Source organism: Physeter macrocephalus, chromosome 12, assembly GCF_002837175.3.
Source record: "Physeter macrocephalus isolate SW-GA chromosome 12, ASM283717v5, whole genome shotgun sequence".
Taxonomy (NCBI): Eukaryota; Metazoa; Chordata; class Mammalia; order Artiodactyla; family Physeteridae; genus Physeter; species Physeter macrocephalus.
In genome coordinates, this window is record NC_041225.1 from 31,966,402 (window position 1) to 31,990,565 (window position 24,164).

Below are 24,164 nucleotides of genomic sequence, written 5' to 3' on the forward strand. Positions count from 1 at the left end.
GCTCGCTCACGGTGTGGGGTAGCTGTGCCCACCGCCGCCCCCCAGCTGCCCTGAGTGTATTGCAGACCCTCCCACATGGCTCTGCCCCCAGCGCTCAGGGAGGCAGAGAAGGCTGATGAGCCTCCTGTCTGGGTCACCGAGCCACACGCCTTAGGAGCGGACCCACGCTGCACGGGGCAGACCCCTGAAACCCGCCCGCTCACCGCCCGCAGAGTCCATTCCTCCACGGCACCCAGGCCCGACCAGGAGGTCCCTCAGCAAGGAAGGAGGTCACGTCCCCCAGCTGCGAGGGGCCCGGGCGGCCGGCGGGGGGGCCGCTGCGGTCGGTGGTGCCGCGAGCCCCGGGAGGGAGGAGTGCGCACGTCTGCCGTCCTGTGGGGTCTGTGCTCGCTCACGGTGTGGGGTAGCTGTGCCCACCGCCGCCCCCCAGCTGCCCTGAGTGTATTGCAGACCCTCCCACATGGCTCTGCCCCCAGCGCTCAGGGAGGCAGAGAAGGCTGATGAGCCTCCTGTCTGGGTCACCGAGCCACACGCCTTAGGAGCGGACCCACGCTGCACGGGGCAGACCCCTGAAACCCGCCCGCTCACCGCCCGCAGAGCCCATTCCTCCACGGCACCCAGGCCCGACCAGGAGGTCCCTCAGCAAGGAAGGAGGTCACGTCCCCCAGCTGCGAGGGGCCCGGGCGGCCGGGGTGGGGGGGCCGCTGCAGTGGCTGGGGCCTTGTGGGCGTGTCTCGTTGCCTCCCCCCCAGAGCCCGGTCCCTGTGTTCATCTCCTCCCCATTAGTGACTTTTACTGACTGTGTGTGTCATGTTAGGAGAGATTTATATTGCTCTGTTGGGTCATATAAGAGGAGTAGAAAGCTGTTCACCTCTATTTCTTGCCTTCTTAAAATCTTAGGATGAGAAAGTTTGGGGTTTTTTCCCCCCATTTCTTTCTGCCATTCCCACCGTCAGCTCCATCTCTTCCTTTGGTGACGGAGATAGCCCTTCATCCCTGCCAGCCCCCCAAAGGGTGTCTTTGTTCTCCATCTGTTCCACACTCGATCCACGAGGAGTCACCACCCAACAAGTAGGACGGGACTGATGTTCTCGGGCCCTGCATCGAGGAGGACGTTGTCCATGGCAGACATGTGAAGGCTCCCTCTGACCCCGGGTGGGCCCTGTGCGGCTGTGGTCTGCTTTCATCTCCAGGCCCAGCCTCAGACGCGGTCATGCCTGTGCCCTGAGCAGATGCAGCTCCGTGAGGAGGAGCTTTGTGGGCGGAGGAAGGGTGTGACCAGGGTGGTGCCATCTCCCTGGTGTGTCACCTGAGCTGACTTCCAGCCAGAAATAAGTTTGCCCTTCACCAGATGTCTTTGATTTGCACCCTTCTCTCCACGTGCTCTGTCTGAGGACAGGTGCCCCCCTGTGCGAGGTGGTGACCCCACAGGGAGGACTGAGATGGGTAGAGACAAGCAGACGTCCTGTCCCCGAGTGCAGTGCTCAGGAGGGTCACTGTGGTCATCATTTCCCTCTTCAAACAGTGTTTAAATTTGAGAAATAAAATTGGTGAGACTGAGAAGACCAACTGGGAATTTTCCCCGGAGCATCGATGGTTCGGTGTGTATTGGTATCTGTCTTCCAGATACCAGAAACAAGAATTTTTTTAAAACCAACGTCCTATTTGTGGCCTTAATGCTATTCTAGAAGGGTCATGTGTACCATTTTATAGGGGAGAGGATCAATAATGCAGTGTTCTGTTTCTGTTTTTGTTCTGTGCTCGTGCGTGTGCGTGCGTGCGTGTGCATGCCTGCGTGTGCACGTGCGTGTGTGTGCATGTGCGTGCGTGTGCAGTTCAGCCAGCCTCCTCAGCTAACGCCCTGTGGAAGACAAACTCTGTAAGTGTGGACAGTGTAAGCCGGCAGCGATCTTCGTCAGATCCGCCAGCTGTCCATCCACCGCTGCCCCCTCTCCGCGTGACATCTACCAGTACGTTTTTTTCCTTTTTCCTTTCTCGCTGTTGGGCTTTGTGCAGCTGGATGGCTGGGGGGTCTCTCGGCAGCCGCTGGCTGCCGGCTGCCGGCTGCCCGGCGCTGCCTGGGGGCCTGTGGCTCTGCTGTGGCCCCAGCCCTGCGGCCGCTGCCCCCCAGCGGCAGACTCCTGTCTGTCTCACACCCCACGGGGGCCCTTCACTCTCCTGCTCTGTCTCCCGAGCACTTCAGCAGCATTTCTGTCTCTCACACATTGGCCCCGGGGCTGCCTTTGGCCATTGGGTGGTTCTCGATGCTGGGGTGTGTTCCTGTGGATTATAATCTGGTCTGTGCTCTGCTCTTCAGTGTCACATGTCCGTGAGAGTCTCAGCACCCGGGGGAGGGGAGGGGCTTTTTTCCAGCTGCGAGGTTGGGGGCGGGGGTCGACTGGAGGGGGGGGCGGGGGCGAGGCCTGGGCGCTGTAGGAGGGAGGGGCCCTGGCATCGCGGGGTCGGGGGGTGCTTTGAGGGCGCTGAGGGTTTTCCCTGGTTCCCCCGGTTTCCTTACCCGGAGTTAAGGGGGCAGAAGCCCAGCCCTGGCCGCGGTCGGTGTCGTACGTGCGCTGGAGGCGGAGCGGGCACGGGGTCTTCTGGACGCCGGGGCGGGGGGCACCCTGCTCCGGCACACCCAAGTCAGATGGCACGGGACCGGGTCTTGGGGGGCACCCAGCGGGTCTCAGAAGCCCACTTTCACACTCGCAGTCTGGCGTCCCCGGGGCTGTAGATCTGCATGTAGAGTCTGCCTTTTGACTTTGCCTTTAAAGCACAAAAAGGAGAGAAGAATGACAAAAGGAAAGAAGGATTAAACCGATCCCTCCCTGGTCAGCCGGCTCCCCGCGGCCGCTGTCCTGGGAGAGAGGAGCTGCCAGGTCCTTGGGTACCAGCGTCCAGGCCCGGGCCAGGTCGCCGCCCCCGCAGCGACCGCGGGACGCGAACGCTGGTCGTTGAGGGGAGGGCTGCTGTTGGCCGGGGAAACGGGGAGGAGGCGTGGGCTCGAGGCCCGGCCCCCTGCCTCACCGGCCCGTGCGCTTGGGGGAGCAGCGGCGGCTCCTCGCCTGTAACACGTAGAAAACGATAGAGCCCGTCCCGCTGCGCCTCGCGGACGGGAGCCTCTCCAGCCAGTTCTTCGCAGCCTTTCCTCAGACTGACCGGCCAGCGGCATGGGTGGGGCCCCGGGGCGGGGCGGTGCCAGACCCAGGCCGGCCCTCCCGCTGCCTTCTCCGTCCCCGTGGAGGGCGGAAACCCACAGGGGCTCTAGCTGAGAAAGCACTCCCAGGCTCATAGAGGCATTTTAGTCCCACTCGAGGCTCGGAAAGACTCCCCGCCAGCACTGTTTTCTGAGAATCGTCAATGAAAGTAGGTTTTTTCCTTATGAGGCAGGGGAAGGAAAAAGGAAGCCCTTACCGCAAGAGCCTCGGGGGAGAAGGCTGGGAGGGGGCCGCCTGAAGTGTGACCCTCTGCGTTTCTGTCCTTTCCTCTCTCCACAGACCCCCTGGCTCCCACGCCGCCCCTTCCGGTAGCAAAAACGCCCAGCGTGCTGGAGGCCTTGAGCCAGCAGAGCAAGCCGGCGCAGCCCGGGCTCCCGGCCGGCAGAGCCCCGCCGCAGCCGCCCAGCCGCCTGCCCCAGAAGAGGCCTGCTCCCGGGTAACTGCAGCTCCTCTGCATCCCCCTCGGACCAGGACCGCTAGGCCATCCTTGCTTCCCGGGGGCACCAGCCCCGTCACTTCACCTGCTGAGATTTCTCTGAGCGTTTGAAATCTTCCATGTTTCTACTGCTGTGACCCCTAAGGTCAAGTGTTACATAACTAAGTGGTTATGCTTCAGGTGTCTAAAAAATAATCAAGAATGTTTAAACTGCAAAAATTTCATACCGATGTACATCTTATATCCACGTGATGAATTTAGGTTTCTGTTCAGTACAGACACCAGGATTTGGGGAGTTAAAGTCCTCAAGACACGAGGCCTCTAGGTCTTATTTGTTGGTCACTCACAGGGTTATCTCGACTACATGGACCCTCTGTAGTGCGGGGCATGTATTTCCTACAAACAGGGACATTCTCCTACATAAACACAATACAACCAGCAAAATCAGGAAATTAACATGGATGCTACCTTCCAAAACTCAGACTCCAAGTTTTCCCATGTGTCTAAATACCGTCCTTTACTACGGAGGGATCCAGTTCATGGCTCTCAGTCTGGATCTTTATGGTGGAAAAATGGTTCCTTTTTAGTGGAAATGATGTTTAGAAGCAAAGATCTGGGTGCTTAGTGTCTTCATTGCTGTTGGAGTGTCACTGCACCCAGGCAGGCCCTCTGAGTGGTCAGAACTAGGGACACACACACACACAAACACACACGTGTGTGTGTGGAGAGCCGTTCGTCCCTTGCTTGTCCCCATCCACCTCTTCTGCCCTCCATCCCTTCCCATCACATGTCAAGCCCCAGTTGTGTGCCTGGCTCTGTGCAGAGAACCGGAATAGGGTTCCTCTCTCGGCTCATCACAGACATTCTTGTCACTTGTCCTTACTTTGAGAGTTGACAGAACTGGTGTCACACCTTTTGCAGGTGGAAATGCCAACTCACAGAAACGCATTTATCCAGGCCCACCCGGCAAGCCTGAGTTAACAGACCGCTGTCTGCCAGCCCTGGGAGCCGGCTCTCTTACCTGCGTGTCCCTTCCTGTGGTGCTGGGACGTGCCGGGCCCGGGGTTCATGGGGCAGGGGGTGCTGAGCCATGTCAGTCACGGTGGTTAATAGGCAGCAGGGGTCACAGAGTACAGAGGCATGGATAACGCGGGCCAGTGGTGCTTGGACAGGTCCTGGTAGAGCCACCAGGGCCCTGGGGTTGATACTGCCCCACCTGACATAGGAAGAGACCCAGGCCGCGCAGGGAGGGGATGGAGCACCTCACGGCTAGAGCTGGTTGGTGGTGCCCAGTTTCCAGCCCAGACCCAGGGCATCGGCAATGGGCTCACGTGGGACAGGAGAGCTTCAGGAGGAGCCTGGTTTGGGAATCGGGAACCTTCGATCTAGCACTGCCCTCTGGACCTCTCATTCTTCCTTTTTCCAAAAAAAAAAAAAAAAAGAGGTAGTTGGATGGCAGTTGATAAAATCAGCTCAACCATTTTCAACTTGAACACAGGTCCTTTAGAAAAGGGAGTGAGGCGAGCGGTAACGTGCCTTGCAGGCCTCGGGCACCAGTGAATCTATTTTCCCCTTCTTTGTAGGCCTGACAAGTCAAGCCCACTGATCAACAAAGGCCAGCCAAGAGGACCTGGTAATTATTCCATGTGAAACTGGGTTACTTTCTGCTGGGTCTGGGGGGAAAAGGGGAGGGTGTTTCCAGCTGTGGTGAACCCCTGGGTCAGGCCCGCTGTCCTGCCCTGGCAGCCACCCTGCCCTCGCAGAACCTCTGGCACCCCTGCTCCTGGGCTGCTCTGTCCCATGCCCCGCATTCCTGTCCCCCTCTGCCGATGGGGACGGGGGTGTCGGGGAGCCCTGGCGGGGTCTGGGAGTCAGTGGAGGTGGTTATGGCATCTGCCTCACTCTGTGACACCTGCAGGCCGGCACACTCTAGGGAGGTTGCATGGAAGTCACAAGGTTCTTTGGCTTTTAGGGGACTTTCCCTCAACAGTTAGGAAATCTCAGGCAAGTTGTCTTGTGGCTATGACAGACGGCGTTTATGTCGTTTCTATCTCATGGTGTTGACTGAGGGGGCATATTGTGAAGTCCATTCATTTTGGCCCTAAAGCAGTGGATCTGTCTGGGACAGAAGCTCTGGGTCCTCTGTCCAACGCCATGGTCACGCAGCCCCCGGCGCCCATGCCCAGGAAGTCACAGGCGGTAAGCGGACGAGCCCCTTCCTTTCTGCCTCTGTGCCCTGGCCAGGAGCGGGTGGGTTATTGTCCAAGGGCTCAGAGGAAACTCTCCCTCTTCCCCTGGTTGGGGTGGGGGAGGCTTCTTCCTGGGTACCTGGTCCTTCGGATGGGAGCCGGATGCAAGCCAGAGCCCACAGCCAGTGGGCTGGGCCCTTCGCGGCCCCAGGACAGGCCCCCACGTGCCCACCCGGCACCAGGCCGCCTCGCTCCCTGCACTCTTCCCTTGGCTGGCCTCCTCCTGGAAGCCCCACTGAGCCGCCCATCTTGACACCCACGGGCTCCCAGGCCTGCGGGCGACCCTCGGGACCAGTTGGAAGCAAAGTGGCCCAGTTCTCTGGCCTGGAGCAGACGCTTCCCCGCACACTAAGCTGTGAGCCCTCTTCTCCTTGACGCAGACCAAGCTGAAGCCCAAGCGGGTCAAAGCCCTGTACAACTGCGTGGCCGACAACCCCGACGAGCTGACGTTCTGCGAGGGGGACGTGATCATCGTGGACGGGGAGGAGGACCAGGAGTGGTGGGTGAGTCGGGGCCTGGGGGGTGTGTCCCCGGGGGAGGCCGCCGTGCCCGACGAGCCTCAGCTGCCCTTTCCGTGGACCCACTTCTGAGCGGGGTCCTCCCTCGTCAGGGCGGACAGGCCATGTGGGCTGCAGTTTGCAGCGCGCACCTGAGGGTTTGAGACGAGGCCTTGGCTTTCTCGGTGGTGCCTCCTGCCCGGCGTCGCAGGTTTGGTGGAGTGGGGCGGGAGGGAGAGCCGACCCGGAGGGCAGAGACGCTGGGTGTCGGGCTGGTCCTGAAACCAGCTGTGGCATCCGGGTGGGAGCTGGAATGGGATGAGCGTGGCACTTCCCCTGATGTCCTGAGTGTCCAGCCCCGGCCAAGGTCAGGCTGGGTGACCCTGGGCAAGGTGGTTATGTTGCTAAGCCGCAGCCACCTCGTCTGAGAAGGGGCGGTGACACAGCACTGTTGCAGCGACGGCACGGCGGCCCCCAGGGAGAGGTGGCTGTCATAAACCGGACAGTCGCGTAAACAGCTCCCGCACGCCTGGCAGCGTCTGCCGCCTGGGGGCCACTAACGGCCCAGCTCTGGGGCTTGAGCTCAGATATCAGATGGGTCATGGGTGCCATCAGGACTAGCCGGGACTCACGGAGACGGCTCTGCTCTGTCAAGGGCGAGGGGTGTTGCTCAGAGTCCCTAGCCAGGCACCCTCCCGGGCGAGCTGTGTGTTCTCTCTCCAGGGCCTTTGTGAACCAACTCGGGGCCTGGCACCACCGCTGGCATGGCTGATTCAGGGGTCTTCTTGTGGCCTCCCCCCTTGAGGGGTTCACGTGCCGGTGGGTCCAGAGCCCCTCCTCCGTCAGCCTTGCTCCACGCAGCGCAGTCGATGCCGCGGGCGGCAGGGGGACAGCGGCTCCTGGTGCTCCTCGGTGCCAGTCCGGGGCTCTGCCCGCCCGCTGCCCGCCCGGCCCTGAGACCTGAGGCAGGTCTGGCCTTCACACTTGGGTACACCCACCACAAGGATGGGGCTCCAGCCTGACACCAGGCTTAGGCATCTGGAAAACACCTGTTCATTTCAAAAACTCTGGCAAAATCAGGAAGCTATAAAGAAAGTAAATGCCGTCTATAATCTCAGGGTGTCCCCCCTCACACACACAAAAATAATAATTTAAATTTTGGTGATTTTGTTTTAGATGTTTATTTAACTACTTAACTTACATCGTTGAGATCAGACTTGAGGTATAATTTATATAATTTTCCCAGAGCAAAAGTAAATGGATTTACTGAAGTCTTAAATGCTTTGACTACATTTAAATAGGGCCAACTCACATTTGCCACTTTCTGTGACTTGGCAGCGCACAGACTTCTGACATTCAGTTTCTTCATCCGTTTAAAAAGAACACACACAAAGGGAGGTCGGGGTGGTGGTCTGATCCTGTGCTGCCTGCCCCCGGAGACCACCAGGACCGCGGTGGGGCGTGTGTGCAGACACCGACTCCCCGCGGATAGTCCCTGCGGGTGGTAGGCCGGCACTATTTGAGACGGGAGCGAAAGGAGAAACAGTTAGATGTTGTACCCAAGTAATTCTTTCCCAGAAGAGATTCTTCCAAACACATCTTTATTTTTTTTCCTCCAAATGCTGTAATGCCCTTCAGAGTTTCCAACATTTGGAATTTCTGTAACAACATAACCTTTTATTCATTTCAGATCGGCCACATCGATGGAGATCCCAGTCGCAAAGGAGCATTTCCCGTGTCATTTGTGCACTTTATTGCTGACTAAATTGCTACTGAACAAAAACACTTTTTAAAGTTATGTCGTCTCATTATTGGTACCAAAACTCTTGCCAGACAACCTGTTTCATGAATTGTATTGTACGGTAGCCCACTTTCTCTAAGGCCACTGTTCTGCTTTAAAAACTCAAAGGCAATTTATATATATCAATGAATTGTTTTTATAATTCGTGTTTTTCATGAAACATTGCTATACTTTTATTAGGAAAAACTGAATTTCCAAAAGGTGAACTGAAAAGTTATTTTAACTAAATAATGAAGATTCTGAATCTACAGCATTAGTTGAACCTAAAAATGTTTTGAGTGTGGGAAAGAAATTCGTCCTGTTTTTCTTGGCCCACTTCTGAGGTTGGTGACCTTTAGCACAATTATTCTTTTTAGGAAGCCAGGAAATTGTTGCTTTCAAAGTCCATAGCCAGCCTGCACTTTCTACATAAAATGTTCACCTTTAAAGACTTTTTTTTCTTTAAAGATACCTTTAAAGATTTCCTTCCTTTAAAGATTTCCTTTCCTCCACCCAGTGTTTATTGGAAATGTATTCATAAGCGTTGTACTTTCCAGCCCTGGTGTGTGAGGTTGCAACTATCAGTGTATCCTGCATGTGTGTGTAACCTGTTGTGAACAAGCCTGCTTGACCCGACTACAGATGGTTTATTATGGCATATGTCACAGCAGTTAATTCAGTTCCAGGTTATATTAACTGCATTTCCTGAATCTGGTTAAAAACTAAGGATGATGGACTGCGAAACATTTCTTTAAACTAGTTTCTATGCTTTAGGTGTTTGGGATTTGCCTTCCTGAGCCTCCCTCGTCACACAGCTAGAGCACCGCGGTGCAGACCAACCACCCCCCATATTACCGCAGACTTGCTGTTTCCTAGCGAGTGTACCGCCGCCTTCCCTTTCTAGCCCGAGAGAATGTTCACTCAGTTTAGTGTCTTGTATTTATATACTATACCAACAGGAATGGTAGTTACACTGTCTTGAAATTTAATGTCCATTTGTTCGTAATCAAGAGCATATCAGAAATCTGTAGGTCCCAGGTAATAAAATACTCTCAAACGTCCCGGTTTTACTATGAAGTCCATCGTATCATTCTTAAGCTACTGGGGGTGGGGGGATTAGGTTGTATATGATAAAATCAAAATTCATTAGTTTAATGAACTTGACTATCATACCTCTATTTAATAATTGTGTAAGATTCATGGTAGGTATATTGGAAATTTTGGCACTCTGAGAATAAATAGGCGTATGATGACCACTTAGATTTTTACCAAAAGCGAAGGAGTAAATTTAAGAAGAGGCTTGGAAAGCAAGGAGACAATGCTGTTAGTGCATTTGTTATGATGGTACATTTGATTGAAGCAGCCTGTCTTTATTATGCAAGACTCTTGTAAGTATAGAGCTTTTTTTTTTTAATTGCATTTTATTTTTTCATTGTTATTATAAAGGGAGACAGAGTAAACTGGAATGTTTTATGATGTTGTATGGCAATTTGCCTTTCAAAGTTCTGAGAAAAAATGTGTTAGATCTGTAATTAAAGTCTTTTTTAAAAGCACTACATCTGTTTTCACTAATTGTTAATTTCTGTTTTGAACCCTTCATTTAGTTAATTCTCTCACAGATGTAAGAAAGTAAACAGATGTTTTGCACAGTGCACTTCATATGTATATTTTAATACAGTGCTCCCACATCTGTATCTTAGAATCAGCCTTTTGACTACTTGGTGCCAGCTGTATAAGGAATTAAAGTTGATTGGTATCAACATTTGAACACCGGTCCCAAACTAATATATCAGGTTCACTGGTACATAAATATCTAGGAAATATTTTTCCAGTCTACAATTTGGTGGTGCTATTGTGCAGTAATTAATACTGCTCTTGCCAGAGGAGAAATTATATTAACTTCCCTACTAATATCCTTTCCTAGTTATTTGCTCTTTGCAAATTAAAAAAAAAAAGCAACTGAGAGAAAGGAAAACATTGTAGATATCTATTTATATTGAAAGTTTACATGTCATGAACTTAGCTGCGGGATTCTGGCATTTGGCATGCCGTTCTCCATCAGATCTGACTTCTAGGGATGACGACTCAGAAATCTGTCCACAGACTAATGGTTACTGTGTGATCTGTGAAGGGGTGGGCGGGTACCACGGTCCACAGCGTGGATACTGTCTGAGATGTATGATATTCAGTTCATTCACTTGATTACTTTGGTCTAGTTGCAGCGCAACTGTATATATATTGTATAACCTAAATCAGTTCTTATTTTCATTGTCCTAATTAGAGCATGTTTAATAAGTTTTCTTGTTAGCTAGTCCTTTGACTGGAAAAAATAAAATACTTTTAAATGGACATGGTGCTTTTCATGTTTTTAATCTTTAGTAAAGCCCTGTATATAAAAACAGTCCTTTAAAAAATACACTAGCCTACTGACGCGCAGGCTCAGCGGCCGCGGCTCACGGGCCCAGCCGCCCCGCGGCATGTAAAATAAAATACTTTTAAATGGACATGGTGCTTTTCATGTTTTTAATCTTTAGTAAAGCCCTGTATATAAAAACAGTCCTTTAAAAAATACACTAGCCTACTGACGCGCAGGCTCAGCGGCCGCGGCTCACGGGCCCAGCCGCCCCGCGGCATGTGGGACCCTCCCGGACCGGGGCACGAACCCGTGTCCCCTGCGTCGGCAGGCGGACTCTCAACCACCGCGCCACCAGGGAAGCCCTGAACTTGAGATTCTTTACAGTGTGTGACTTTTAACGTGAGCAGTAATCTTTGAAGGTTTTACGATTTCTAATTACCCTGAAGATGATTACTGTGTTTTACCAGCATGTTATCCTGACAGTACACTTTTATTAAAGTTTTACTCTTTGTGACTTGAGTTGGCAGTGTCACCGTTTGAAACCAGCACGTCCCGGCCAGTGCTGCAGGACAGACGGCGTTGGTCGTCCTCAGAAAGTTCTCCATGTTCATTCATCACCGAGGGCACTTCTGTGACACATAAAGGTTATTAAGCTTATTTGTGTTTAAAAGCGACAAATGACGTTGCTTTTTTAGTCCCAGTAGGTAGGTAACTTCATTAAGACTTAACTCACTGTTTTTTTTTGTTTTTTTGTTTTTTTGTTTTTTTTTTGTGGTATGCGGGCCTCCCTCTGTTGCGGCCTCTCCCGTTGCGGAGCACAGGCTCCGGACGCGCAGGCCCAGCGGCCATGGCTCACGGGCCCAGCCGCTCCGCGGCATGTGGGATCCTCCCAGACCGGGGCGCGAACCCGGTTGCCCTACATCGGCAGGCGGACGCGCAACAACTGCGCCACCAGGGAAGCCCAACTCACTGTTAAATAAGACACATTTTAATAGAAAAACAAACGACTGATATTTTATATATTGCGTTTCTTCAGAAAATCTAGAGCAAAGGATCGCTCATATTTCCAAAATAGTTCAACAACACCGCAGATTGAAAACAGCTGAACTTGCACATGAGGTCTACTTCCCCTTGATTGCAGAATTCAGGGTTTCTCCGATGTCAATACAGAGTCAAATGCGGTGGATAAAACTTTGCAGATTGCTTGTGCTTGTTCCTACGTTAAGTGAAAAGATACAGTAAGAGAGTTCATAAATCTCTTCCCGAAGTAAACGTGACCCTCCTAACGCCTCTCCTAAACCTACACGTTACCAGTTTTGGAAAGCCCCGGACACGGCCTGCCTGGGTCACCATGTTCCTGTGCCCGTTCAGGAACTGCACGCGGTAACAGGACCCCGTGGACTTTGGCGGGGACCCTCACGAGTCAGAACAACAAGGTACGGAAAGGCAGGGCTCTGCCCTGGAGGACACACGCTTTCCCTCACCAGCTTTACATCTGCTCCTGGCCTAACAAACAGCTCACAGCCTGCAGGAGGTCTGGCCCGGCTGACCTGGGGCCTGACTGATTGATAAACTCATTTCTCCTGTTCTGCCAGGTGTTTGCTAGGCACATGGCAGAGAGCATCTCTTCAGCCTCTGAAAAGACTAAACAGTCTCTGGTTTTGCCACTTTGTTTGATGACTTACTAGACTGACAACCAAGGAGACTGAAAACCTCACCAGGCTGTGGCACTGGTAAACCCACAGGCTGTATTCTTCGTGGCTCGCATCTGTGGTCTTCAGAGCCAATAAGCTTTTTCCTGCCCCCAGACCGTCATCATAACACACCATCCGGATGATTAAATATAGAGCATGCCGATGCAAAACATCCTGCAGAAATCAGAGAAAAGAAAGACCACGCTATTTTACATGTTTCTCTATCCTTATAACGCATTTTCCTGTGCAGAATTTATCATGAGGTTTTAAACCGAGCCTATCCATCCATGGATCGGGCAGAAAGTCGTTTTACAGGTTTTTCACCCAGAGGGACATCCTAGGATGCTCAGTTATGGGCCAATTTGCCTTTAGGATCATACCTTCCTACTTAAGTTCTAGGAAGAAGGAGTGAGATGATCTAAGTTCACGATGTCATCCTCTATGCCCAGCTTCCAAGCTGATGCCTGCTCTGAACTGGCATGGGGTCCTAAGCTGAAAATGCATTAGGGACCAGCCGGGGGAGGGGAGGGGATTGGCTTGGGCCCTACACACACAGAAGCGAAAGCCCCTATTCATTTACCCTAGGAAGTTGGTCACTTTTAAGACCAGGTGCCAGAAATGTTTACAAAGCAACCACTCTGCAAACAGAAGCAGCCCTAACTATAAGAGGGCCCTTCCCGGCCTGAACCCCCCAACACCTAAAACACATTTTCCCCCTTAATTAAATTACTTACATACTGATCTGACGTGGATACTTTTATACCATACTTGGAAACTCCCATAATAAATTCTTCCTCCAGAGGAACAAAAGGCAACTTTCCATCTTGCTTTAAAGTAAAAATAAATTACATAATACACGTTTTTAAAAATTATGTTTCATTCCTAATTCTGATTAGTCAGTTTTAGCATCTGGCCATCACAAACCCAAACCCTTTAAAGAATGTGGGGCATACACAGCCCAGCAGGAATTTCTCTCCAAAGAGGCAGAAGAAATATCCCCCCACCTGTTTTACAGTCTGCAAATTTGACCAAAACTCAGATCCATGTATCCCATGCTTACCATTAACCCCAGTTACAAACTGATACTCCTCACAGATCCCAGCGAGGCTTAAATAAATATTTACATTAGAAACATTAGAAAAATTAAGGCCCTTTACTCCAAGTTTATACTCATGTCAGCACATTAAATGATAGGTAACATGCCGCAAGAGCCATTTTTCTCAGCTGCTTTACATCTTACCCGGGTGTTGGATATGTCTGGTATTCCCAGCGCCCCAGGGCTTTGGACAAGTAAACGCTGCTTGAAGAATGGTTACTCGGCTCTCAAAAATATCAACCAGTATTTTGAGCTATTCAGAAACAAGTAAAACAGCAGATAATGCCGGATGGTTTCCCTAGCAGATGGTCCAGTTTTATCTGTTAAGTATGCCTAACTTGCCTTCTCTAAAATAAATACGATATTGCTGGCAATCAGTAGATATTCCATACGGTCAATGTTTCTGTGGAACCATTTGCCTGCGCTAAAGAGATTATGGTAAATGAGCCATGTCCACCTACCTTAATTCTTGGGTCCTCACATGCAAGAGTCAACTCTTGCCAATCATTTCTCACAGCAGGTTAAATCAATTCCAAGAATCAACAGATGGGATAATACCAATGCTATCGTCAATAATGGAATTGATAAGCCCCATTTCTACAGTGATGTGAGAAAATGAGCAGTCCTTGTCAGAATGAAAATCCTAGTGTACTTTTGGGAGAAAACATTATTAGCAATCTTTCAGTAGAATATTTTACTTAGATTAGTTGTTGCTTGCACGTTGGAATGACTTTATATTTCAAACTAAAGGCTGGGATAATTGTGTTTGCCCAGACTACCAACAGTTGTCTGTTAAATGGCAGATTAGATCAGCTGATTTCCCCTGAGACACCGGAGACTTCCTTCACTTTCATGAGGACAGGAAACAGTATACTTAAGGATCCCATCTCCATGAGTTAAGAGACTACATACTCTTAATAGTAACCAGCACTCTATAAATTGATAAGGGAGTCTTTCCATTGCAGTAATATCCCTTTGTTAATGAACACAGACAAGCAATTCCATCTTCTAGAAACTTGGGAAGCAAGTTACTAACTGTTGACAGTATTAAGTCAGTCTTCTGGCTCATCCACTCCCATCACTGGTAAGGGTACGGACCTTACAATACTTTAGGCACAAACCTCACACCTTGATTTGTCTTAATTGTCACACTAAATTTTCCTTCGTGGTGATTTATTTTTTTATCTTCTTGACCAGAATATATTTTTGAAACTTACCTCAGTTCTTGTTGGAAACAGGGTATGAATAAGTAGATATGGTAGGTCAACACCACTATGAATTAGATTATTCAAAGAGCTGAACCTAGTTCAACGGAGATACAGTACGACTGGCCAGACTGTTTTAGAGATAAGCTTGTGGTGTGTACCCAGCCACCGTACTCGGCTCCCCATTTAAACAAGGGGACTTTTTCAGTCAGCCCCAGAAAAAGTGAAAAGCACTGTCTGAAGGAAGGGACTGTGTCCCCGTGTTCCTCTTCGACCCGGTATACAAGGTGCCCTGTACCTCCTCTGACCCCAGCCCTCAGTAACAACGTAACAGTGATAAAAGCACGGCTTCAGGAGAAGCAGTGAGGAGACCTGGAGGAGTGCTGTCTTTCTCCAAAGCCATGAGTTCACTCTGGAATCTGAGAAAATTGAACTTTTTTTTTTTTTTTTTTTTTTTACCTGGGCGACATCTATATAATTTATCAGGTCTAGTGGCCCTTCGAGACTTTTTCCCTCGGAGAGTTTCAGTTTCTCAATGGCACCAACATATTTTATTCGAAATTCTGCACAGGTATCTGAATTACTGTTGCTTTGTCCTAAAGGTGAAAGGAAAAATTGTAAGAGTAAGACTTCAAAAGAAATAGCTGCATTACAGGGTATGCTCAACCTCTCCCCAGCCAGGAAACAGACGGTGTCATCAGAAGTCAACCTTTAATAAAAATTAAAAAATTTTAAATGCAAACTTTTTGATGTCATGGGAAAGAACTAAACATTTCACTAACCTTTTCCTCAGTGACTCACAATGTACTAAGTATATAAAAATCTCAAAAGGAATAAATTATTACTATGCTTCATTTCTTCTTCAAAAAGAAGAAAACTAAATTGTCAACTTGGCAATGATTGAGTACCTTCGTAATGCATATGACATTTAATTATTTTTTTGGTTTCTTCTCCTTTTTACCTTTCACTTTTAGCTTTCTTTCCTGATTCAGGAAACCTGATCTACCTCTCCCATTCAGTCAGAAAAGACCAGAAATTTTTTTTTTTTTCAATGTAGATGGAATAACGCCAGACAGGAAGTCCCTTACAAAACACATGGTAATAGGTGAAGAACTGTGTGTGCCATAAAATCCAGCCAGTACAAAAGTACCACAAAGGATTTTACAACGTCTGCAATAGTAAAGGAACACTCCGTGGTCACTTTTAGATTATGTGTATGTAATAAAAAGATGCCCACATTTTTAATGTTTTAAAGCATCTGGAAGTAAAGACCATAGACCTTATGCTACTATATTCCCTTTTACATCTTCTCTCCCACTCCTACCACCTTTTATGGATCGAGTCGCCTATGATTGCGAAAGGAAAAGTGGAAGGACTTTATACAAGAAAATGACTGTAGTAGGTTTCCAATCAGACCCCAGCTAGCACGTGGGTCAACAACCACCTTTTGATTTCTGAAGAGCTGCTCCTTTTGGAAGGCGCATAAATGTTTTCAAGGGCCTGTGACAGATGCTCCCCTCATTACCGCATATGCTCCTGATGTTAACGAGCTGTAAGCAGCTCTTTAATCTCTTTAATCAGCAGGACGTTGTCTTACCCCCCCGCGAACAATGTCATTCCAAAATAATTCACAATCGGCCAGCCCATTTCTTACAAAGCTATTCTGACACTTCTGAACCGTCACCACGAAGTCTTCCACAAGTTTTTGCTCCGCGACCATTAAGAGCAGTTTGCTCCAAGGCAGCAGCTCTCACCCCCCGCCCCACCCCAACCCGCGTTCCACCAGATCTTGGACCATCTCTGGCAGAGCAGAGGAAGGAAACCCCAAACGCTCAAGGACTCCTTGTGCTACTCTGGCAAACCTCCACAAGCATCAGTTAGAAGCCTTCGCCAAAATGATCCGCCCTCCGTACCTGAGCTCTTGGTGGAATCGGTATCGAGGCTCGCCACGGTGCTGGATCGAGAAAGCCCCCCAAGGCTGGAGTCTACAGACTGAGAAATAACAAACCAACAGAAGAATTGTGAACGCGATTAGAAGCACTATCTTCTCTCAAGTTCTCTACCAAACGTTGAAATGACTTATTTATTATAGTTGAATTAACACATATAAAATCAGGTCAATTATTCAGGTAGGTGGACGGTGACAGACTTTTCTAAAGACAGATTCCTTAGCAAACTTCCAAAAGAAAAGACAGCCCCAACTGCTCTCCCCGTCACACAATACTGGATAAACGTGAGGCCAACGCTCCCGGTTTAAATCAGAGCCACTACCTGTGTCTCCTTATAAGATACCTGTTATTTATGTCATATGTGAAAACCTACACCTTGCTTTTGTAATAGTTCCAAAGAACCCCAAAAGAACCCTGTGCAGAAAGCAGGCAGGGAGTTAATGTTATCCTGTTTAGTAAAGGAGCGGAGAGACACAGAGAGGTGAAGTGATTTACCCAAGGTTACATCTAGTAAATACCCCAGATCTCTAATCTACGTCTCCAGCATCTGCAATGACTCCAACTACTACCTGGCCTACAACAGGTAAACACAGGCCGACTGGCGGACCAGAGCATAACTGCAATGTGAATTACAAAGAAAAACCAACAAATCTGTTAAGCAAAATTAAGCAAAAAGAATCATACATGTTAATATAGTTTGTTCTACAGCATCATACTCTCGATGTGCTTCATTTTTTAGAAATAACAGTAAAAACTTTTGATTAAACAAATCACTTATTGGGAATTCTCTGGCGGTCCAGTGGTTTGAACTTGGCACTTTCACTGACGGGGCCCAGATTCAATCCCTGGTCAGGGTACTAAGATCCCGCAAGCCGCACAGCTCGGCCAAAAAAGACAAAAAAAAAAAATCACTTTTTTACACTTCAAATCAAAATTAAATTTTAAAAGTACACTCAAATTTTTAAATGTTTAAGAAGTGAATCAAGGCGAATGCAAAAATGTATCAAGCCTTATTTCTTCCCTTTCTTAATAATGGCACTTCTTGGAATATAAAATAAGAGCAGAGCTGTATGCACACAGAAGTTCAACATCAGTTTGTGTGGTACTGACAAACTGGAAATATTTGTCAGGGTGGGGGAAGGGGAGTTGGAATTAAGATGCCGTTACAAAGTCAGGCTGGCTTCTGGGAAGTGTGTCACAGAGTGAGGTTCTGTGCCTCAAATTACCCCTCCGCACAGGAAAACCTAACAGGTTGTCAGAGCCTAACCACCCTCAGAACAGAAGAACGGGAAGGGAGAGACTGGCCTATTTTTCTGAGGCTCCGAATTATAACAGCAGAAGCTTACATCATCCTAGGACACAAATCTGAGTCACAGCGCCCTGCTTAGGCACCGCACGAGGCTGGCCATCACTTGGGGGTAAGACCTCCCTCCGGGCCCGCGGCCCTCCTGCACCTCTCTGGCCCCGCCTCCGCCACCTGCCCGCGGGCAGCAGCTCCTTCAGGAATCAGAAACCGCGCTCTGGTCTTACCCCTCCGCACAGGAAAACCTAACAGGTTGTCAGAGCCTAACCACCCTCAGAACAGAAGAACGGGAAGGGAGAGACTGGCCTATTTTTCTGAGGCTCCGAATTATAACAGCAGAAGCTTACATCATCCTAGGACACAAATCTGAGTCACAGCGCCCTGCTTAGGCACCGCACGAGGCTGGCCATCACTTGGGGGTAAGACCTCCCTCCGGGCCCGCGGCCCTCCTGCACCTCTCTGGCCCCGCCTCCGCCACCTGCCCGCGGGCAGCAGCTCCTTCAGGAATCAGAAACCGCGGCGCGCTCTGGTCCTACTCTGCGAGCCGCAGGTCAGTACGTCTCCCTTTATGCACTTTCTGATCTAGAAAACAGGAAACTGGGCCTGATTCCCAGGCTGAGGTCCTCACGCTTAGGTAACAGCGGGGTGGGTCTCAACTAGCTTCCGGAGTTCCGAAACCTGACAGGAAAACGGTTAATTTTCCCATTTGAGACTGCACAGGGCTCCTAAAATGTCAGGTTTGGGTGCCTTTGGCGAGGTGCTGACAGCTCAGTGCGACACCGCTCCCCTTGTCTGCTGGAAACTCCCGAAGGGCAGTGGTGCGTGTGTCCGTCCCTGAGCGTGGCCGTCGTCACCCAGGGCGCCGCCCCCCGGAGATGGGCACCCGTGCGTGTGGGCCGAGGGCTCCTCTCCTGCCTCACCCAGTCCTGGCACTGGGCACCGAGAGCTCACAGGGGTGGAGAACGACTTTAAAAGGCTCTCTAGCCCTAGCCCAGTGGACCCAGTGGACCGGCACCTGGGACTCGAAGGGCCCCGCACCCTCAAATCAGGGCATTCGCCTCACCGTGACAAAACAGAATTATAATTTGCACACACACCTCAAATCCTAGAATTCAAGACATCCAGCTCCCCGACTGCCTGCAATTCCTGTCATATAAACAATTTAAAAATCAGCGTTTCAATGAGACCATTCGTAAGTCCTGACCTCTCTAGGTTAGCGGAGTTAAGAACTCCAGAAAATCTACCAAAACAAAATAAAATTAAATCAAGCGCACAATGTGTCTCGAGTGCAAACAAATGAATGTGAAAAACCTCTAGTTTGAAGAACATCAGCAGGTCTGCTGTGGTTAGTACCCTTCACGCAGCATCGGTCAGAAGAAACAAAATTCTCACCCCTTAATGACTGTGGCCTCCACACCATCACCCCTACCTTGCTCTTAGTACTGATTTCACTACTCTGGGAGCTGCTACTGCTGTGTCGCTTTTTCCCTTTCCGAAACATCTTCCACCATAGCTCGATCCAGAGGCACGCCCCCTGCAAGAACAAGCGTTGGTTAGATACATTGAGAAAAGCAACTTTAAATCCCTTTACACATAATAGGAATAAAAATAAATAAAAACCATCAATTCCTCCCAGTTCCACGGCGTATTCCTTTTACTTAAAACAGAAATATTTTCCGTTGACCACAAAATGTGGGTATTATTCTTTTTCATTCTTATTCTCTTTTTGAATCACAAAATTCTAACCCAATAAGTCAGAAAGGGAGGAACCTTCTTGTCATCTCTGGAGGTGTGAAAAGCACCGTTCAGAAGTAACATCTAGTTCCCAGTATATTCAAGTGCCTTCCTTCTCTTTAATCAAGTCAAGACGTTAGTAAAATATGTGACATATTAGTTTATCAACCAAGTCACTGTCCCCGGTTCCTGTTCTGTAAATGGCAGGGCTAAGAACTGAAGGCACTGATACACCTCGGAAACGTGCGTTTTTCTTCAAGTCTCCAACTCTCTTTAAGTAAAGGCTGGCGAGAAAGCATTGCCAGGTGCTGCCTCTCATCTCGTCCAGTAAGGCCACAGGGAAGGAGGTGACCTTAAGTTTCCCAGAGGCAGGCTTATGTATCTCTTTTTTAAAATTTTCCATTTCTCCTTGCACATTTCATAGGCGCACATATATTACACTTGGAAAATTACGAACTAGCCTGCATAATGTTTCAGAGTTCAAGTACTTCCAAACACACTGTCTCACTTTATCCTCACAGCAACCTGGTGACACAGATGTTCTCTGAGGGTCCCTGCTGGAGCTCTAGGCCCCCCGTCAGGGGGCTTACAGAAGATAGGTTAGAACCTGCATTCTGTAGACAAGGGGACTGTGACCCATCTCTCAGGAGGATTTATGAATACAAGAACCTAACAAATGTTTCCTAAAGGTTGGTTCTACAGAGGGAACAAGGGAACCTGCTCACTACAGAATTGAACACTATCTTATCGTCTTCAAACGTTCAACAGACAGCAGTCTGCACAGATAGCTTCCTTTCGTTCCGACATGGTCAATTCTTGTTAGAAAAACAAGGGACCTGATGAAGGAAAAGAATGAGTAAATCACGGGGTGGTCAATGAATGCCCCTCTCCAACACACAGTTTCTCCCACTGAATTTGGAGGGGCCCCCCCTCCCCGCCGCCAAGTCCACTCACTATCATCTGACCTTAGGCCACTGACCCAAAACTTGACTCCTGAGCCCAAGCTTTTTAATCAGCCCCATCAGCCAACTTATTTCTATATTTCTGCTTCATCTGTGGAGTAACGAGAACATGTGATTCATTCATTCGTTCCTGAGTAACCACAGAGCACCTACCAGGTGCTGGGGATACACCAGTGAATAAGACAGAAAAAGCCCCTGACCTCAGGGAGCTCATTTTTAGAGGGAGTAGACAGACCAACAGGAAAACCAAGTATAAAACACATTATTTGGAAACAATAATTGCGACGAGGGGAACTAAAGCAACTTAAGGAGATAGTGATCAAAGGAAGGGGGGAGGATTTTAGACAGAAAAAGATGTTCTGAGGAAGGGGGAGTTCAGCCCTGAGAGAAGGGGGGGTAGCCATGAACGTGGAGGAGAAGCACCGAGAGTGGAGGGCACAGCAAGCGCCAAGGTGCAAGCGCCAAGGTCCTGAGGGATGTCCTCTGACGCACAGACCGTGAGAGGCCAACAGACTAAGAATAGGAGGAGGAGGGAGAGTGACAGGAGGGAAAGATCCACAGGAGACCTTGCAGGCCACAACGAAAGGTGGGGTTTTGTTTTGGGTTTCACAGGAAGACTCAGAGGGTTTTAAAAAAGCAGTCAGGTGATATGGTCAGATTTCTGTTTTAGAAAGATGACTGGCTGCTGGGTAGGGAACTAGTTGCACAGGATAAGAGTAAAAAGAGGGGGCCTACTTAGAAGGCTTCCGTGGATAATTCGTTGCAAACGATAGCCCTGCCATCACAGGATACTTCTCAGTTAGAAAGAGAAGGCAAGAGGGCCTTATTCCAAGGTCTGCACAAAACAGGGTTAACCTGGCAGCATAAAATACCATAATCTGATGGGTTAGAATGTCGGTGTATAGCATATTTAAGCACATTATGTTTTAAGTATATATAAGTACTATATATATATATAACAATTTTAAATATGATTTTTAAAAATTTGATAGTATTGTTATGAAATCCTGAAGCAGCTCTTCAAATCCCTGGAATACCAGAACGATTCGAAAATCACTACATAACAAGGCCTTTGCAACTCCTTAAGACTTTCTCTCCATCATCAATCTAGGAGCTGAAGGGGAAATGAATTTATGAAAACCTTTGATATCTGCCACTATTTTGATGCATGTTCTTAATTAAGCAAACCATTCTTGTCTCTAAATTATTCGTGCATAAAAATGAGAGCGAAGATACTGTCATTTGTTCCACAGCCTCAGCAAAGGCCAAAAGGCCGAAAGCAGAACCCATCCTCTTCCTCTCCACAGCTGCTCCTCTCCCTCCCTTTCAGTAAATTCCTTTATTTCTGGTAGAAACCAGGAAATCGCCGACTCCTCTCTGTCCTCCAGCCCTCACATCCAGTCAAGTCCAAGACGCACTGATTATACCACCTGAAGAGTTCCCTCATCCACGTCTCTGAACAGGGCCTCCTGCATCATCCTAGACTATGGCTACATAGAAATACTTTTTCATTATGTGATGAAAGCAATGGACCCTTAACCCATAAAAATGCACAAAAATGCAGTTTAAGGAATTCACAAGCCATCAGGAGATATTTCAAGGGTGAGGGACCTTGTCCTGAGACAGGCTGGGACCTGGGACCCTTTGCTGCAGTGACTGCACGTGGACAAACGTCTTCTCGAGTAACAGATGCAAAGAAACTATAAAGGAACTAAAAATAACTCCGTGCATGCACGTGCAGTTGGGGCAAATTCTGGACGACAAAACACAAAAAGACCAAAAAAACCCCAACTACCACTTCTGAAGAGCCAAAGCAGGGTGTCTGTCGGGAGCCAAAGCAGGGTCCTGCGCGTGCCCCCTGCGCTCAACACCGCCAGGGGGTGGGCGAAACACCTCAGCCGCCCCTCCGCCCGACCCCTGGACACACCCTTACCCTCACTCCATGTAAGGGACGAGCTCGCCCCCCTCCGCTCAGCCCCTCTTGGGCGGGGGTAGCGAGCAAGGGAACCTGTTACTTGTTTTCGCTCCAGGAGCCCCAGTCAAGCCCGGCCTGAATTTCTGGCCCGGCCTCTTATCCATTTCTACTGATTGGGAAGGCCAAGAACCCTGGTCGGTATCAGTCCCAGCTGGACTCCTTGCCGCTTCAAATCTGTCACCAAGCTCCAGCTGAAATGATTTCTTTAAAACTCAAGTCAGATGCCATTTAACCTGCTTACAATCTTTTGCTGGCTCCTCAAAGTTAGAGGCTGAAGTCAGGCTCTTTGCCAGGACACACAAGGTCCTCCACGACCGGGCTCGTGTGGACCTCTAGTCTCATGGTCCACAACCAGTTTCACACTCAATTAATCTGTAAGGAATGCAAACTGGCTTGCGGTTCTCGGCATGCGCTCTGCTCCCTGTTCCCACGCTTTGCTCCTGCCGTTCCCTCTGCCTAGAATGCCCTTCCACCTTCTATTTATTCGGCTAATCCGTCACCTTCCAAGACTCAGTTCAGGCTTCTCTTCTAGAAAGCCTCCAGGTTGGGCTACGGGATGGGTCTTCCACAGCTTGAGTTTATACCCTGACCTTAGCATTAGTCGGCTACTGTCTACTTGTAACTATCTCACTCAGAACTGAGCTCATCGAAGACCAGGGCTGGGTCAGCTCTGTATATCCGATGCCTGCTACAGCCTGGCAGAGGCCATGCTTAGTGAACTGGAGAACCTTCTTGTGAGATAACATCCAGATGACAACTCCCAGGTCCTGAGCACCTACCATCTGCCACCCAGTGCTAGGTGATATGTTTTATACACTCACACACACACACACCCTTATGCCATCTGTACATACCTCTGACCCTCTCCACTGACCAGCAAGGTTGCAGTATTACAGCCCCTTTCCAATGAGGCAGCCAAAGCGCAAAGTTGATGAAGCAGCTTGCCCGAGGCCACCAGGCTGGTAATGCATGGGGCCAAGTCTGGAACCTTGGTAGAGTTGTGGCTCCAAAGCTCTTTCCAGACCCCTCCCAGCTCCTGTCGGGAGCGCCTGCCACGTGCCGGTGCTCAGGATGACAGTAAACAAAACAGACGCAACCCCGGCCCCGCGCTGCGGGGAAACAGCCACGACGCGTGGAGGAACCAACAGGATCCCGCACAAAAAGTGAACGCTCTCCACCGCCCCTCAAATCAGAGCCTGACGTGAGGAGCGTGGGGAGCAGCCCCGCGGATGCTCTCACTCCATCACCCTTCCGACCGGACCCAGACACACGCCACACGCCACACCCGTCGTCAGCGGAGCTGCAGTCCCACCCCAGACAGGAATCGGCATCGGGGCACTGCCTCCTCCCGCAGGCCCGGGCCCGCTCCTCGGCTCCCGCCGCCGGCCCCGCGCCGCCTCGGTGCCTGGGTCCCCCACCCAGGGAAGGCGGGTCCCGGTGGAGACCGCGGCCCCCGCGGCCCCACCCATCCTCCCCGCCGCGGGCCTCCCAGCCGGCGCCGCCCTCGGCACCCGCGTTCCCCGCCAGGCTCAGCCCGAGCGCGGCGAGGGCCGGGCTCTCACCTCAACGCCGACTGCGGTCGGGGGTCAGACACCCACAGCCTAGGCAGCCCGAGCCGCAGCAGCCACTCCGGGTCAAGGGCCACCGCCTGCTTTTCCAGCCCCGTGGCACCGCCCGCCGCGCCCCGCCGCGCCCGGCCCCGCCTCCGAA

The 24,164-nt window shown here is 50.1% G+C and overlaps 2 protein-coding genes across 9 annotated transcripts in view; one reads left to right on the top strand and one right to left on the bottom strand.

Annotated features, from left to right (window-relative positions):
* ASAP2 (ArfGAP with SH3 domain, ankyrin repeat and PH domain 2) overlaps positions 1-10,529 on the top strand; it is a 161,678-nt gene extending 151,149 nt beyond the window's left edge. For 2 of the 4 annotated variants that reach the window (XM_024118649.3, XM_024118650.3), the window contains 6 exons: positions 1,836-1,970; positions 3,498-3,654; positions 5,238-5,287; positions 5,762-5,853; positions 6,284-6,406; positions 8,091-10,529. In XM_024118649.3, the coding sequence (XP_023974417.1) occupies positions 1,836-1,970; positions 3,498-3,654; positions 5,238-5,287; positions 5,762-5,853; positions 6,284-6,406; positions 8,091-8,165 (632 nt within the window). In that variant the 3' untranslated portion in view covers positions 8,166-10,529. The remainder of the gene's footprint in view (positions 1-1,835; positions 1,971-3,497; positions 3,655-5,237; positions 5,288-5,761; positions 5,854-6,283; positions 6,407-8,090) is intronic. The other 2 variants (XM_024118651.3, XM_024118652.3) reach the window with 1 other exon arrangement.
* A 959-nt stretch (positions 10,530-11,488) lies between these two features.
* On the bottom strand, positions 11,489-24,147 carry ITGB1BP1 (integrin subunit beta 1 binding protein 1). 5 transcript variants are annotated; one of them, XM_024118944.3, is made up of 7 exons: positions 24,017-24,147; positions 19,213-19,317; positions 16,445-16,523; positions 14,991-15,127; positions 12,965-13,057; positions 12,255-12,404; positions 11,491-11,752 (listed from the first exon to the last, which is right to left on the bottom strand). In XM_024118944.3, exons 2-7 carry the CDS (start codon positions 19,282-19,284, stop codon positions 11,681-11,683), a joined length of 603 nt encoding a protein of 200 aa, XP_023974712.1. In that variant the 5' UTR covers positions 19,285-19,317; positions 24,017-24,147; the 3' UTR covers positions 11,491-11,680. The 5 variants fall into 5 exon arrangements, with proteins under 5 accessions (XP_054945013.1, XP_023974712.1, XP_023974710.1 ...); XM_055089038.1 differs by lacking the exon at positions 12,965-13,057 and having other exon boundaries at positions 11,489-11,752; XM_024118942.2 differs by lacking the exon at positions 11,491-11,752 and having other exon boundaries at positions 12,150-12,404.
* Positions 24,148-24,164: the final 17 nt, after the last annotated feature.

Coding starts and splice junctions, on each gene's coding strand:
- ITGB1BP1 (XM_024118942.2), bottom strand. CDS start 19,284: ATGTTTCGGAAAGGGAAAAAGCGACACAGCAGTAGCAGCTCCCAGAGT. Junction 15,128..16,444: donor CGATTCCACCAAGAGCTCAG/GTACGGAGGGCG, acceptor TTTCACCTTTAG/GACAAAGCAACAGTAATTCA. Junction 12,405..12,964: donor TATCCACGTCAGATCAGTAT/GTAAGTAATTTA, acceptor TGATTTCTGCAG/GATGTTTTGCATCGGCATGC.